The 17,309-nt window shown below is 45.0% G+C and overlaps 1 protein-coding gene across 1 annotated transcript in view; it reads left to right on the plus strand.

The window, feature by feature from the left end:
• LOC145406460 (rhomboid-related protein 3-like) overlaps positions 1–17,048 on the plus strand; it is a 234,790-nt gene extending 217,742 nt beyond the window's left edge. The window contains exons 6-8 of the mRNA XM_080277615.1: positions 12,727–12,869; positions 13,131–13,399; positions 14,548–17,048. Of these exons, the coding sequence (XP_080133741.1) occupies positions 12,727–12,869; positions 13,131–13,399; positions 14,548–14,816 (681 nt within the window). The 3' untranslated portion in view covers positions 14,817–17,048. The remainder of the gene's footprint in view (positions 1–12,726; positions 12,870–13,130; positions 13,400–14,547) is intronic.
• Positions 17,049–17,309: the final 261 nt, after the last annotated feature.

Genomic DNA, 17,309 nt, shown 5'->3' on the forward strand with positions numbered 1-17,309 from the left:
GCCATAGAGCTTTCTAAAACCGAAGAGGATAAGATCTATGGTTAATTCACTCTAATTTGACGGAGATATTCGACTTTTTGCACATTTATTTCCCGTAGCTCAGTGGCCGAATACTGTATACGGCCCTGTCCTTTTAATAGCACTTTCTCGCGACTACCACCATAATCTAGTGTTAATCTTACGTTGGAGCTCGGCATTCAAGACGGCGAGATGGTAAATTAGGAAATGTTAGAATGAAAGGAGTAGAGTTGTGTTAGAGAAGGTTGTAATAAACAGGTGTTGTGGGCAAACCATGTCAGGGGGTCAGCCTGGTCCCTGCACTGCACCAAGGCGGCCACAAACCCGTCCGCTGGGGTCAGGGGTCAGGCGGGGTGAGGTCATGCACGGGGTGGGGAGGAAGACTAGGAGGGAATGGGGATGGAGGGGTGAGATCTTAAGGGTAGGGGTGGGGGGGGGTTGTGATGGTGTTCGTGGTGGTATGAGGGGTAGGTGCAGTGGTGTTGAAGGGTCAGGGGTGAGAAGGTGGGAGAGGGTGCGTGGTAGTAGTAGTAGTAGTGAGGGGGTAAGTGCAGTAGTATCGAAAGGGTTGGGGTACAAGGGTGGGCAGGATAGTGATGGAGTGAAACGAGGGAAGTGGAAGGGTGAAGGGGTGGGTAGGATAGTGAGGGAGTGGGAGGGAGGGATGTGAAAGGGTGTGATGTTGGTGCAAGTTGATGGTCTCCCCCCCCCTCCCTCAACTCTGTCTCGATGTATCTATTATCTGTCTGTTCTGTCTATATTTCTTCCCCGTTTTCTTCCATCTTTCCTTCTTCGCTCTTTTCCCAATTCTTTCTTTCTTTTCCCTTTATTCCCTTCCTCTCCTTCACTCCTGTTCTCTCCTCCTTCTCCCTCTTGAGTCTGCCAGGTGGTAGTGACATCATCAACCCCACCTGAGAGAGAGAGAGAGAGAGAGAGAGAGAGAGAGAGAGAAATGACAGCCACCAACCTTCCATTTTCTATACAGTGACTTGCAGAAATTTAGGGCCTACAAATATATATCTTTAACCAGGAAGCGGTTTCTAAGCTGACGAAAATACTAAGGCAGAAACAAGAATAAGATAAAGCTAGTAAAGATATCTCACATCTTCCGAGTGTTTATATTGGTTTGGCATTTATCTTATTTATTTATTTTTTTTATTTGTTTTTTACTGACGGTATTGAGAGGTGTGGGTTAAGTGGTAGTTTGTCAAGAGGGTTCAGGTGTGTGGTGGGTCTCTCTCTCTCTCTCTCTCTCTCTCTCTCTCTCTCTCTCTCTCTCTCGTGTCGACCTTCACATTTCAGCCCATTGCCCTCCTCAGCTAGTACTGCGCACGCTCTTGTCTAACGGGTCTGCGCATTGCTGTAACCTCTGCCGACTCGAATATAAAAGTGTTGCGCATTCTTTGTTCCTACACTGCGCAGTCAACGGAAATACGCGCACTTTTGATGTATATATGCGGACTGATATATAAAGGACGCATCGTTAGAGTAAATAGTGGCCTGGATATCACGAGACAGGAAATTTGAAGTGATAGTAAGGGCTGGAAATATCTTGTGTCAACGTTACTTTTAGATTGCCCCATAGTTTTAAGTTTTACCTGTTACAAGCTTAAGGTATTTTCTGTTTTGGTAAATCATGCTCTATATTACAAGACGGGAACTGAAACCTGTTATATGTGATACAGCTGCTGTGGCGACGTATCTTGTTTTAGAACGCATCATGTGTCTAATTTTCGCCTCCTACAAGCTTAGGATTGTTTTTCTTTGGGTTAAATCGCGCTTGTTCTTCTAATTTTGCATGGCTATTCGTTTGTGACCACCCTTCTTTCAGTATTAAGGCACACAGAGAAAGAGAGAGAAAGACGGGGAGGTGGGGGTCATTTTTTTCCCATCAGTTAGGTGACGATGCATATTTATTTCTAGAGCAGTTGCAAGCCTGAAGTATTTGTCTTCCTGATGCATTAGCAACTTAGAATAGTGTACGGGAAAAAATGCATCTCTATACGATCAAGGTTTGTGTGTAAGCGTACAGTGGATTGCGCCATGCTCACCGTTAGACCTGAGCGTTTTCCTTCTAGTTATCCTACATCGTCCTCTCATACTCAGAAGACAGCGTTTGCCTCCCTGGAACGTATCAAGAAAGGAAACGTGTCAGGAAGGTTTGGTTCATACGTGTTTTGGACGCGTATATGACCAGTCTTGGGGTTGTTCCGTAGCCTGTGCCCTTCGACACTACGTTTTTTTACTACATACGTTGTACTTGTTACTTATTTTTGAAGATGATAATGCCGTCGTTTCGTTTCGTTTACAAAGGCGCCAACATGTTTGCATGCGTAGGCCTTGGTCACCTTGGCGTCTTGCAAACTTAATATAATCCAAACTGGCGTCTTTCAAACTCTATATAATCCAAAATGGCGTCTTGCAAACTCTATAATATGATCCAAAATGGCTTCTTGCAATCCCAATGATCCAAAATGGCTTCTTGCAATCCCAATGATCCAAAATGGCGTCTTGCAATCTGTACATGATCCAAAGTGGCGTCTTGCAAACTCTGTGATCCAACTTAATGTCTTGCAATCTCTGTATGACCCTTAAATGCTACTGTGGCGCGGGAAAGTTTGGTATTGATCTGCCATTGGTGCACTGGTTGGTTGCTTGGATACGGAAGGTAAACACAGGGGAGGATTCATTGACCAGCCGGCCGCCAGGGGGATGCCATTAAGCCGCCATGAATAAGTTATAACCAGCCCGCCCAGTGTCACGCTGGGATTGACAACTGACCGAGACGTGGTAATTGCGATGGCTTCCTAACTATGCGGTATTTTATGGAAGTTTAGAATCTGAGTTGGAATACCTTCGTACTGTATCGGTATCTTGCAGAGGTTAGAGAACAGATTTTTGAAACTTGCTTTATTTAATTGTTGTAGTAATGACGTTTAAAATGCCATTGTCTTATGCAATTAGTACGTTGACATATAATTATTTGTATCATGCGTGAAAATGGATAGTCTTAGGGGGAGTTATCGCGTTTACGGTGCGAGTTTTGCAGCATTTTAAAAGTTGTGTAAAACGTGATGATTACAAAGTGACATTCAGAACGAATGAAAATGTGGATTCACGAAATTTAGCGGTCAGTTTTAGTTTAGAGGTCTGATTACTTATTTTGATATTACGAATGCTTAGTGAGTTGTATTGTCAAAATGTTATAGAAATTAATGCACAAAGAAATCGATTTTGCCAGATTTAATGTTCTGAGGGTAACTGATGCTAAATAAAGAACAAATAAGAAAAAAAACAGAAGGTAGCAACAATAAGAAGCATGACATTGAGAGATATAAGGAAACTATTTTTTCTATGCAGCATCGTACACGAATAAAGTCACTATTGAAAAACATAGGACTTTTTTCTTCTAGTTCAAACGAAGCAAGGAATAAAAATATCGTAGTATGGAAAGATATAGAGGTGCTATTTTTTCCCGCTGTGGTATATATGAGGCAGGTGCATTCCTAAGCGGTCATGACTGAATAGAATCATAGCTATTTTTAGGGGGGATTTTGAAGCTTTGAAATTAAACATGGGATGGCCTGCTCTCTCTCTCTCTGGGTATAAATAGTTAAGGGGAAGAATGCACCTTTCTCTCTCTCTCTCTCTCTCTCTCTCTCTCTCTCTCTCATGACGTAGGAGGGTGGGGGCGTGTGCGTGATTGAGTGGATCCAAATATTTATTCTCTGGTCTCTTCGTCATCAGTTGGCCAGTAAGTACATGGTATTTGTGGACAACTGACAGGAATTTCTCTCTCTCCGTTTTGTATTCTTTAATTTTTGCCATTATTATTATTATTATATTATTATTATTATTATTAACCCATATCACCCCGAAACCATTGAAAAAAAAAAACTCTAGCTTTCTCCAATCCGCCCCGTTGTTTGTTAGCTCCACGCACCCATACTGTCAGTGTATATTTCATCAATTAATAGGTAGAGATGGATTTACTGGGTCACATGATAGTGGGGGAAGAAGCCTTGTATGCTCTCTCTCTCTCTCTCTCTCTCTCTCTCTCCCCTCTCAGTTTTCATCAACCCCTTTCTCTTTCCTCCATCCCTTTCCTTCCTATTCTCTCCCACTCCCTGATTCTATCCCTCCCTCTATTTCATGCTACCTTATTCTCTCCCCCCCCCCTCCCTCCCTCCTCATTCTTTCTCCCCTTTCCCCTCTCATTTTCTCTCTCTCCCTCATTCTCTCCCCCTCCCTGTCTTCCTCCATCTCTCCTTTTCTCTCACCTGCCCTCGACTCTCACTTTTTTGGCTTCTTCCTTCGCTCGTGCGCTCTGATAAACTCCTCTCTCTCTCTCTCTCCCTCTCTCTCTCTCTATTTCATATTTTTAGATTCCGTGTGTGTGTGTGTGTGTGTGTGTGTGTGTGTGTGTGTGTGTGTGTGTGTGTGTTTATCATGACCGGATGGGTAAAGAAGTGTCAGTGTTCTACCTTCCCCCTCCCCTCCCCTCCCCCTCAGCTCCCCCACACCACAGTTTCCGGTAGTAGGGGTGACCAGGTTATCAGGACAATACCTCCCCCTCCCCTCCCAGTTTTTCTTTCCTCCCCATCCAGTTTTTGTCTCCCCTTCCCCATCCTCTTCCCCCTCCTCCATTCCTTCCAACTTTTTTCAGTGTCCCCATTTCCCCTATTTCCTTTCCCTCTCTCCTGTCCTTCCCCATCCCTCACGCCTCTTCCCTCCATCCCCATCCCTCCTTCCCACCCTCTTTTTCTCTCACCTATCCCATCCCATCCCTCATTCCCCTTCTTCCCTCAATTTGGCTCTCACAGCACCTTCTCGCTTCTTTCCTTTCTCTCCCCTCTCTTACACTATTCCTCCCTTCTCCTCACCCTCAACCTCCCTTTCCCCTCACTCCACCCTTGACCTCCAACCTCTCTCTCTCTCTCTCTCTCTCTCTCTCCGAACCTTTTCATTCCCTGTCCCCGCCCTTGCTTCTCCTGCCTACGCCCATATCAACACACACACACACACACACACACACACACACACCGTCTTTATTTTCCTCGATTATTTTCTCCTAGCCTCAGTCTTACCCACCCTCCATTGGATAGATCATACTCTGTTAAAGTCCTTCTATTTCCATCCTTTAAGTCAGCGAGAAGTTACAGTTTTTTCCAACCAGTTCTGTTTGCTTTCCCGTATAATTAACTTGAACGTTCACTGTGTTATATGCAGACGTTTTTTCCCCATTTCCTGTTATATAATACTTTAGTCATTTTCCTTAATTTCCCCCACCGTTACGCTAGCTGTAACTTTTTTTTTCTTTTCCTACCCTTCATCTCGTATATTTTCTTTCCCGTGTACCGCTAGCTTGATCGTGTGTGTGATTAGAAGGTGTTCCCAGTTTCCTATCCACGTTACGTCATATTGCGATAGTGATTTCCCTTCTATGTCGATTAAGCAGTGAACTTTTTATTTTTTTTTATCATCCTTTATCTTGCATGCGTCTGTTTCTTTTTCCTGCTGCTTTATACTTCGTTTTATAAAGCTCTGACCTTCCCCTTTCACATTTACATCATCTTGTGACAGTCTTCTTCCCTAATTCCTCCCTTCTTTAAGTTAGCTCTAGAGTAACGCCCACCCTCCTCTCTCTCTCTCTCTCTCTCTCTCTCTCTCTCTCTCTCTCTCTCTCTCTCTCTCTCCATTTGTGTACTCTTCCTCCATGTACTATGTGCTTCAGTCTTACACTCTGTAATCCCTGCCTCCCTCCCTCCATCCCTTTACCCCCTTTTTCCCTCCCTCCCTCCATCCCTTTACCCCCTTTTTCCCTACCTCCCACCCCTCTTCCCCTCCCTCCCTCCCTCCCTCTCTTCCTTCCTCCGCCACGTCCGGCCTTCACATCCTCACCTCCATCTCCTCTCCACACCCAGCGCAAAATAGGGCTAGTTGTGTTTACCTTCGCTGCTCACTCCCTTACCCACACGGAAATTAAGACAAGTTATTTTTTTTATTTGGTGATTGTAGAGAGTGTGTGTGTGTGTGTGTGTGTGTGTGTGTAAATCTGTGGCAGGATAATGACTTTTTATTTTTATATGTAAAGAAATGGCTGATAATGACTTCTTATTTTTACATGTAAAGAACTGGTCATGAAATTGCGGTAAGGTAAGGTAAGTTTAGCCGCGGTAAAGATAAGAACAATTTAACCGTATTGTGTTGTGAGGAGAGTCATAATATAACGTAACGCACACCACACTGAATGTAAACACGGGTAGTAAGCTGTAATCCCTCATTTGGGCTTATCCCTCTCTCTCCCGCCATGCCTGCCTTCCTGCCCGTCTGTCTGCCTACCTGGGCTGCGCCGGGACGTTTGAGTACCTGTGTGCGTCAGGTGGTACGCGATAGGTAGGTAGGTACGCAGGTGAGACACGACCAGGCAGGTGGGGATAGATTTGAAATGTGGTAGGTTGGTTGGTGGAGAGAATGCCAGGGTGCTAGGTAGGTGGGGGTGGGTGGGGAGTTGGTAGGTAGGAGGGGAAATACGGCGTTTGGTAGGTAGCCATAGGGAAAATGAAACTACTGTATACTAGTAGGGAGAAACGCAAGACGTTTGGTAGGTAGATGAGAGAGAGAGAGAGGGGGGGGGGTTATATGTCCATCTGGTGCCCCAACCTAACCATTCCTGAGGCTCATGATTGGGGATTAGGCACTGGGGGAGGGGGAGAGGACGAAAGAGAGGAGGGAAGAAGGAATGGAGGAGGCGAGAGAAATAAGGAGGGGGAGGAAGGAAGAAGGGAGAGAAGGGTACAGCTGTGAAGGAGGGAGGGGAATGTGAGAGAAAGGAAGTGTGAAGAACCGGAGAGAGAAGAAGAGTTAGAAGGAAGGAGAGCGGAAAAGGAAGAAAGGAGGTAGAAAAGAGGTGAAGTACAAGGTAGAGGGAAATAGGGAGAGAACTGAGATTATTTGAAGAGGAAAAATAAAGAGATGAAGGGGGAGAGATAAACTGTGGGATTAAAACCGGGCGACCTGAGCCTGTGTGAGATGAGTGGAGGCACGTGAGAGAGAGAGAGAGAGAGAGAGAAACAATAAAAGTTTCACAGTAAGGTATTGGTTGAGCTGTTGTATTATACTGTACTTGACGCTTTACGATCTTATTGCACAGAGAAACCCTACGACGCCAGGTCAATCTGTGTGTGTGTGTGTGTGTGTGTGTGTGTGTGTGTGTCAGGTGGCAGACGCAGCAGACACACGCCAGACCTTAACACCCCTTCCCCTCCCCAACACACGATATCCCCCCCCCCCATTGCCCCAGCGCCCCCCAGGTGGCGTATACGCGTGTCACAGTCAACGCTTGAGGGGTACTGAGAGAGAGACACACGCACGCACACGCACGCGCGCGCGCACACACACACACACACACACACACACACACACACACACACACACACACACACACACACACACACACACACGTACATTATCAGCCGTATTAGTAAAGCACTTCACTGGTAAGCGCCCAGTGGTAATAAAAGACGCGATTGACTGTAAGGGTTAACTTGGCATCATCGTCAGATGCTATTGTTTATTTATTTCTGTCTGTCTGATTATATTTGCTACAGAAGAAATACTGTACTTCGGACTGAAGGAGGTAATAACAAATTATATTTATCGTTTTTCTATCATTTCTTTCATTTTTCTTTCGCGCTTTTCTCTTTTACTTTCGCGTTTTCTTCTTTCTGTATCACTGCCATTATTTCTTTCGTTCATGTTTTCTCTTTTACCTTCGGGTTCTTTTCTCCTCTTCTTGTTTTCTCTTACGTTTTTCACCTCGAGGTTCATTTGTGTGTTGCGTGAAGTGAAAGGTAGTGGCGATGCGGAACTGAGTGAGTGTCTGTACCAGCCACACCACCACCACGACACCCCGCGCCACTTCACCACCTCCACCTGCTCTAGTTAACGCCTTGTCCACTGGCTCCCACCTTTCCAGCCTTCCACCGGTGCTCTTCTCTCTTCCCCATTTTGCCATTTTCACCATCTTCTCTGCATTGTGTTCCGTGTCATTTCCACTTAAGGATTACTGTACATTCACTACCATTTCCTACCCCCCTGTCCCTCCGCTGATATTGCAGGTTAACCTAATCATTCTTACATCAGTTCGGGGCCTAAAATGACCATCTCTGTAATCCGCAACACCCAGGCTCGTTTGAATCTCGCCTTATTAGCTTGGAACATTAGATCACTCAAAATCAAGCAGGTTTGAATCTTAATTGGAAACCCTAGAGAAATTACTGGTGTCACGATTTAAAGATATCTTGCTAACCTGATCAGTAATAATTCAGTATCGCTTTTGCAATATCGGTTCATCAGTTCAGAAACTAATGAGATCCTGCCAGCTAATATTCGACCGGGCTTGACTCTGGCTTTAACACTTCGGATCCCTTATGTGCACAGGTTAATTTTCCACGCCCCAGAGCCACTACTGCTGTGAAGGGATACCGGTATACGAAAGCATAAATACGGAACGCGCTTGCAGGTGCCCAGGGTCCGAAATACAACTTTGTATCACAGTAAAAATTTCGCCGACAATTACCTGCCAGCATTGTCCAACAAAGGAAAAAAACGTAAGCATGGAAAAATTGTTGGTGTAAAATGAAAAATGTCACCTGATTGAGGGAGTGAGCCCATTCAAACCGATGACGGAAAATCTTGGGTTATGGCTACTTGCAAGTTTTTTTTTTTTTCCTACTTCGGGGTAGATTTTTCGTTGTGCAGGAGTTGTGGAGGGCATTATCTAACTCATCTCGTTCCAAAAGTCTCTCCTGAACTGAACGAAATTACCTAGAAGCATCAAGAATCGACCAGAAAAACACATCATCGGAATGAGTTTAATCTGGCATCACGACCGCGAATTCGGCGCTCACGACATTCCGCCCAAACCGTACCGCTGATATCGTAATTGGTGATGAAGTTGTATATAGTGGGTGAACGTGTGTGTGTGTGTGTGTGTGTGTGTGTGTGTGTGTGTTTTCCCATCTCCCTCTATACCTCACTGCCATACCCGTCCATACATCGTCCCATCCCTTCTCCTCTACGCGTCCCCCTACATCTCTTCTCCTTACTTTTCCCCCTACCCCCTCCTCTCCCGTGCCTTCCTTCCCTTAATGTTCCTTCTCTTTCCCCCCCATCTCCTTTCCTCCCTCCCTGCCCGTCCTCTGCTCCCTCTCTGTCCGTCCTCTCCCTCGTTTTCCATTATCTTTCCATCCTATCTGTCCTCTTCTTCCTCATATCTCCTCCCTCCTTTCCTATGTGTCCTTTCCCTCCCTCTCACCTCCTCACACCACTGGTCTTATTTTTAACTGAATAAGACTACCCGTGGGAGCCATGATGAATTCAGAAATAAGTAAAATAAAAACAAGAAAAGCCGTTCGGAGTTCAAGCTGGTACAGTGACAGCCTCCACAAACCACGCCACTGGGCAGTCTTCAACTCTGTGCCAAATCGATCGTCAGTGGGAGGACAAGGTTTGCCAAAAATGTTCGCTTTCTTGCTTTCGTTCACCCGCCATAGACTGTGCAGCTCCCATAAGAAGGGCTGAAGAACTGAAATAGGAACCTGGCTTGTAAATTCGATAGTTGCATGTAGTCTGAGAGAAGAGTGGAAATTGCCGAAAACTCTGCCATGAATTACCCTCTTGGTGTTTATGGTTTAATCTCTGCCTTTTTTAGGATTAAACCATAGGTCTGGTCTTTTATGTGGAATTTTGAGTTTAGCTTGTGTGTGTGTGTGTGTGTGTGTGTGTGTGTGTGTGTGTGTGTGTGTGTGTGTGTGTGTGTGCGTACTTTACTACCCATGTGTCCATTTGCGTCGTCTGCATATCAGTCTACACTCGTTTATCGACTTGACCGTCTCGCTGTCAGGGCGGATCTGTCTGTCCACCACACGCACAAATAAATAAATAAATAAAATCACGACGGGTGATGAGTATTCTGTGGTGGGGGAATAGGGGTGATCAGTGGAAGAGGTTAAAAAGAGGATGGGAAGGAGGGGGGTTGAGTTTAAGGGGATGGGAAGGAGAGAAGTATAAGGAGATGGTATGGGGGAGAGGGGAAAGCAGTTTGGTAAAACGGATGGAAGAGTTAGATGGAGAGGGTATCAGGAGGAAGGCAAGGGGCATGAGAAGAAAAGGAAGGGAGTTCATGGTACCCCCCCTCCTTTCCCCATCCCCTGTAGGGCAGTTTAGACGATCTTGTGGCCAGACGACGGGAAAGGTGCCAGGGTAGCGGATTTGTAACAAGTTCAGCGAGTCTGCAGCAACGTTAGCAGTTTTGAAGCTACAGATTCATTTAGTCACGTATGTTAAGAGATGTTATTTTTGGCACTATTCAAGCAGTTTTTGCATTTACTGAGCGAGGTCTGCGAGCTTAGCGACGCTTAGAATCTTAAAAGTGCATGTTTAGCGACACTGGCTGGGGGGACGGTGGGTGCCAGGGTTCATATTTACAAAGGTTCATGACAAGTGTCTTTGATAAACAATTTTAGATTGGTTATGAAATATAAGCTATTTGTATGAGACACACACAAGGCCTCTCAGCTTAGGAATGCCAGAGGAAGGTGAGAAGAGGTGAATTTTTAGGCTAACTTTTGTATCTATAGGTAAAGAAACTTGCCAAACTTCTCAGTTTTTTTTATATTACCCATCAAAGAGAAGTGAGAATCAGGGAATTGAAACAGCGTATTTTTTTTTTTTTTCCCCAACTGGGCGGATATAATCCATTTCGTCTGGTAAAATAATGGTCCGGCTCTACATTCTTTCCGTAGCACTTCATGATTAGCGTCATGCCCCTGTTAATCTCTGGTTATAAGTAAGCAGTGAGGATTGAGAGCTTAGATAGATGACAATTTTAGGCCAAGTTAAAGTGAAAAGACTATATGCGAACTTTATGCCCCGACTGTACCCTAGACTCGTTGAGGGTTAGTAACTATGGTCCCCGGGTGGAGATGCCAGACGTACGTACCCCAATATTCACCCTCCCGGCCACCTCAACTTCCGCCCGTGTTTTGCCCAATTATTTTTGAGCTGGGTGGGAGTGGGCGGGTGTAGGGGTCGCTATGGGTCAGGGCGGAGCTGGGGAAGGCCAGGATGCGAATCTGTGCCCCGTCACATAGGCCCTCTGGGGTTTGCCGCGGCCTCCAACTGCATGCATGTTTATTTCTGTCCAATGCACGTGTTTTGTAGCGTAGACGGGGGAAATGTGCACGGATTTCTACGGGACTTGTTCCTGTGCCTGTTCGACACCGTGCCCGGTATTATGGGTGGATTTTGAGCGAGTCTGAGGAGTTTGAAGGCGTTTAAAAATGGGGTCGAGTTGTGTGATGTAGTGGTGTGGCGAGGGACTTGGCACGGCGCCCCCCTGTGTGCATGACATCACCCAGGCCTGTATATATAAAGCATCCTAGACACTTTTTACGACAAAGCCTCCTTACAAGTCCATTATTAAATACCATTTTGCTTGGTCGTATTTTTTCACGTATTCGATATTATTCAAAGATGAAATGTGTAGTAATTGTAGGAGTGATGGTAGAAGTATAAGTAACCAGTCTTCTACACATCTCAGGCTCGGGAAGTTTTATATGTACAGTTCCTGGTGTCTTGGCGCCATCGGGGGTCAGTCAAGAATGCCGGCCGCCCCCTTTCCTCCCCTCCCCTACCTCGAAATCTTCCTCCTCCGTCTGTGTTGCCCTTTGCTGTAACTCGCCCACTCTTGTCTGCCCACCCCATCCCATCCCCTTTTCCCCCCTTACCCTAACTCGCCCACTCTCACCCTTCAGCCCTGCCCACACCACTTAGCGACACACGGGCACTTGCCCCACCCATTTTTCTACCCTGCCTCACCCATTTTTGTCCTTTCATCCCGTTGTCCTCTGCTTCCCCCTCACGTCACCCATACCCCGCCCACCTCTATTTTTCTTCGCCTACCCTGCGCATTCCACTGCTTGTTTCTACTCTGTCTTGCCCACAATTGTCAGCGCACCCATTTCTCTGCCTCCCTCCCCCCCCAGTTGCAGCCACTCCTGTCCCCGCCTACTTTTTCCTGTCCTCCACCCACTCCTCTGCGTACACCTACCTTGCGTCTGCTGCCCGTCTACGCCTACCCATCCGTCTGTGTCAATACCTACCCACCCATCTCTGTCTGTCTGTATCCACTCTTGTTTACCCACCCGTCTCATACCCCTTCATCCCTCTGCCTGTCTACAATCCCCCTCACCACCACCACCACCACCACCATTCCCGCTCTTGTCTGCCTATCCCCCCCCCACCTATCCCTACCACACCCATCCACCCCCCCCCCTCTCTCTCTCTCTCTCAGACCTGTTGTGCGTGTTTACAGTAAGAGTTGTGGGGGCAAAGGGTTTTAATGCAGTGCTATTGCGTCTATATTGTGGGGTTCGCACGTCGTGGTACTTTATATTACTGTGTGTGTGTGTGTGTGTGTGTGTGTGTGTGTGTGTGTGTGTGTGTGTGTGTGTAAAAATGATCCTGGCTGTTCATCGCGTTAGAGTATCACTTGTGTAGAAACTGCTCACACACACACACACACACACACACACACACACACACACACACACACACACACACACACACACACCTCACCTCACAGTCTTATTATTATTGTTATTGTTGTTACCCTTTATATTAACGTATATTTTGCCTTCACAGTTGGGCGTGTTCGCTTACTACATCATCATGACAGGGGAAATGAACGTGGCGGGTCCCGTGGCCGTCGATTCACCCTTCATATACAGACCAGACAAACGACATCATATTTGGAGATTTATTTTCTACGCCTTCCTTCACGCGGGGTAAGCACATGGTCTGTTTTGTTATTATATCTGGTGGTTCTTTTATGTATTCCCATTTCTGTACACAGTACGAGGAAATTGGGTTTAGATTTATGATGACTATTGTTTGCGCAGGGAATTAGCTTTGTGATTACAAAAATCACTAGCACATTTTAACGCTCTGAAAGTAGATAGGTATACAGTAGATGCATTAATGCGGAAATTCATAAACTTGAGTTAGGCAGATGGCCGCCAGTGTGCTGAAATCTCTTGCACTTTCAGATGGGTTCACTTAGCCTTCAACTTGCTGGTGCAACTGCTGGTGGGTCTCCCTCTCGAGATGGTCCACGGGTCAGCAAGGATAGGCACCGTGTATTTAGCAGGGGTCTTAGCGGGCTCCCTTGGCACGTCGGTCTTCGATGCCGACGTGTATTTGGTGGGTGCGTCGGGGGGAGTGTATGCACTCCTAGCTGCTCATCTCGCCAACGTCCTCATCAACTATAACAATATGCAGTTTGGGATCCTCAGGCTTATCGGCGTATTTTTTGTCGGTAAGCTGATCTGGTTGGTTGGGAACTTGATATACAGTAGGAGTATTCTCTCTCTCTCTCTCTCTCTCTCTCTCTAAGGCATATTTTTAATAGGTTGCTGTAGAATTAATTGCATAATGTCAGAGGTAATTAATAATGATGACTTACTTTGGAGGCTGTCTTCATGTAGGTAGGTCAGGAGGCTGTCTAGCACCTGTTATGTATACAGATGATACTGTGTTGCTTGCTGGTAATGAACTGGAGCATTGGTGACTGGCGCAGTTTTTTGGATATCTAAATGTCGTGCTCTGAAAGTAGACATTGTACAGATAATAGTAAAGAGATAGATGTTGAATGGGAAAGCGATTGTGTGTGATCTGCTGGAGAATGAAAGACAAATATGCAAAGAAAGTGGACTGTACTGTAGTGGCACAAGGAAAGAAAGTTGCTGGTACATAGTATAAAGACCTTTATACTAAATTGAGTTCTGAGCGTAAAGACTGCTTGAAAATTACATGAAGGCACGTTAGTGCCCACATCAGCATAAGGATGTGTCATGTCACTTGAGAAAGAAATATCTTTGGTAATGTAACGGCAGTAAAAATTGTGTGAAGTGTCCTGACTAGATATGATAAGAAATAACGTAATTTCATGGAAGATATGAAGTACCGTAAGGAAAGTCATGCTGACTACTAGCCTGACAAGCAAGAATGAAGAATTTATGCACAGATGATGTGGTCTGATAGACTGAATGTAAATTGGGTGGTGGTGTGTGGTAAGGCAAGAAATATGTGGTTGGACAATTGCTTATGGCTAATGAATACAAGTACAGTATATAAAAACACAGGGTGTGGAAGTTGAAGAGGCTAGGGAAATGACAGGGTATCAAGTTGGTTGGATGAATTAAGTATGGAGTAAATGGTACAGGTCTGACACCCTTTGAACTTTTATGCGCACCCAATGTGTGGTGTGACTGTCTCATGTTTCACTAGGCATGTAGCTTATTTCTCAAGACATGTTGATTCCTCCTCCCCTCTTTTCTCTTTCCATGCTTTCTGGACCCTACCTCACCGCATTCTTTGGTGGGGAAAAACTGGTCAGGATGATGATTGCAAAATTATTAAGCTGGTCTCTTCCTCTTATACTAAAATTTTTCCTCCCGCCCACAGCAAGCGTTGATGTAGGGGTTGCCATCTATGACCGGTATGCACACGAGACGGTGGGGTTACCCGTCTCCTATGTGGCGCACCTGACGGGGGCACTGGCAGGGCTCACACTTGGGCTGGTCGTCCTTAAAAACTTCGAGCAGCGGCTACACGAGCAGCTGTTATGGTGGGTGGCACTTGGGGTGTACGCTGCGTGTACACTCTTCGCCGTGCTATTCAACCTCTTCCACCCATATCCGTACATGGGTGTGGCTCAGGGGCTGCTGCTTTAGCCTTCCACCCATAACTGTACATGGGTGTGGCTCAGGGGCTGTTGCTTTAGCCGGGATGTGCTGTGCTGGCTGTTCTGGTGCTCCGGGTCTTATTATACGTGACTTCTGGAGTTTCATAATACCCTTCCTGTACAATTTATTCCTCACATTACACCTCAATGTCTTCTCATATGTTACCGATTCAAGCTGTTTCAGTATCATACAGGAGGATATTCAGATGTCATATGCAAAATAAATTGCTAAGAGGTGCTATGAAGCCTCCCATGCCACTTACAATATGGCGTGCTGTGGTGTGCCTCCTCATTGCTGCTGCCCCATGCCCCCTCCTTCTCTGCTAGTGAAGAAGGGCGGGAAGTACAGTCCCCCACTGTTCCGCTGATACAGGCAGGCTTCAAATACCAAAGTGTTACAGTGTTGTTTCTTTATATATGACTGGAAGGACCTCATAACATGAAAATGCTATGGAATATACATAACATATTGAAGAATCTAGCTGACCTATGAAATTACTAGAGTTGCTGGATTTCATAGTATTAAAGTTTCTGAATACAGATGTAATACTCTAAAATTGATTCCTGCCTGTAAACAGGGAACTGAGTGGGTAATGTGCCAGTGGGGTGATAAAGAAAATGGTTCCTATATTATATTTGAGGCCACACACAGAATCTGACCCGACACCCCCTCCCCCGTTACCCCCCGCTATATGGTGCTGTGACTCAAGCCAAAGTTAGTCCGCTCATACTGGTGAAAACTGACCTAGTGTTTGTGTGCTCTAGAAAGGTAATTAATCTCTTACCTTTTTCTTTTATACAACTCGGAGAGATAAATAGAAAAAATAATGAAATAATAGAAAAAAATTGTTATTTATTAGCATCTTAATACACACACATACCCGCTTTGTACAGTTTTTACATTAATTATATTCCATTGCTTGTTTATACATATTATGATTACCTAGTCAAGCCAACATTTCCAAAGGATTTTTTTTCTTCTCTACCTCTATGTAAATCTTATTAATAAATGTTAAAAGTCTAGTCTCTGGGAAGGTAGGCTAAGGTTATGGAGTACTAGGGTAGGGAATAAGAGGGTAGGGTAGGGTAGGGTAGGATAGGTTATAAGAAGGGTAGAGTGTAGAGAAGGGAAGGGTAGTGTAGGGAATAAGGAAGGGTAGAGATGACATGAGGGTAAGGTAGGGTGAGGGAGAGAAAAAGTGGATAGGGTACACTACAGTATTTTACATGAGAGGGCTATGTGGTTAGGACAGGCTAGAATATAAAAACTTTGAGAGTATTTTATTAGGGGAGGGGGGGGTGGGGTATGAGAAAGGTTAGTAGGGCAGGGGAGGATACGGGTAGGATACCAAGTGTTAACTAGGATATCAACATAAGGGAGGGTAGTTTGTTGGGCTAGGATAATAGGGTATGGTATCAGAGTGGGTAGGGGGAAAGATGAGAAGAAAAAGGCAACCATAATTTAAGGGTATTTTGAATAGGACAGGGTATAGTATGAAAGCAGTAGGTAGAGTATATGAATTAATAAAGGGGTTCAAGAGTTATGTAGGATACCAGAGTATTAGGGAGGGTTGGGTAGGGTACCATAAGAGGGAGGGTAGTAGAGTAGGGTAGGGAGAAAGGTAGGGCAGAGTAAAGGTTAGGGCATCAGATTGGGTGGGGTGGGATGGGGTGTGTAGAATACTAGACTGCGAAGATAAATAATACACAAAGAATTTTAAGCGTATGGTAAGGCAGAAAAGGTTAAGATTATCAGATGAAATTTGGGGTGGTGTATCAAAAGAAAAAATATTAAGATGTAAAAAGAAAAGGGAAGACTTTTAGGGGTAGGTAGAATAGTTATATAGGGTAGGGTAGTACAGGCTATCAAGTGGGTAGGTTGGGCAGACTGGGTATTGGGGAGAGAAGGAAGGGACTTCTCTCCCCATCATCCACACCCCAGTCGTATTACCAAAGTTTTTTTTTCTTTCTATTTTTTCATAAGTCCATTCCTGATTGTTTGACACTTTGAAATATATATAAGCTTTAGTGTAAGGAAATTTTTTGGTTTCCTTGCCTATGTTCATTTGGTGTCTAGTCTATTTTTTCATGAAGTCTGAAGTGTTAATAATAAATGATTTTCGTACTGTTTTCCCTACGTCGGTCCTCCTTCCATTGAACTATCCAGATGTATAGATGTATATTTTTACGTTTTTGTATGTTTCTACATGTCCAAATATTGTGCAAGAAGAATGTTATTTATATCAGTAAATTCTTTCTATTAACATATCTTTTATTTGGCCCTGAACTTGTGATGTATTTGTATGTGACCTATTCTATCATATATCATTATGGTGCTCGAGAGGGACCCATTAGTGATGTATTTGCATGTGACCTATTCTATCATATATCATTACGGTGCTCGAGAGGGACCCATGAAAGTGATGGCACTTATAAAACCAGGTGTCTCCATTGTCTAGTTACATAACTCCCTATCTCCCAA

Source organism: Coenobita brevimanus, chromosome 70 (genome assembly GCF_032717465.1).
Source record: "Coenobita brevimanus isolate Jiangsu-jjx chromosome 70, ASM3271746v2, whole genome shotgun sequence".
NCBI classification, from domain to species: domain Eukaryota; kingdom Metazoa; phylum Arthropoda; class Malacostraca; order Decapoda; family Coenobitidae; genus Coenobita; species Coenobita brevimanus.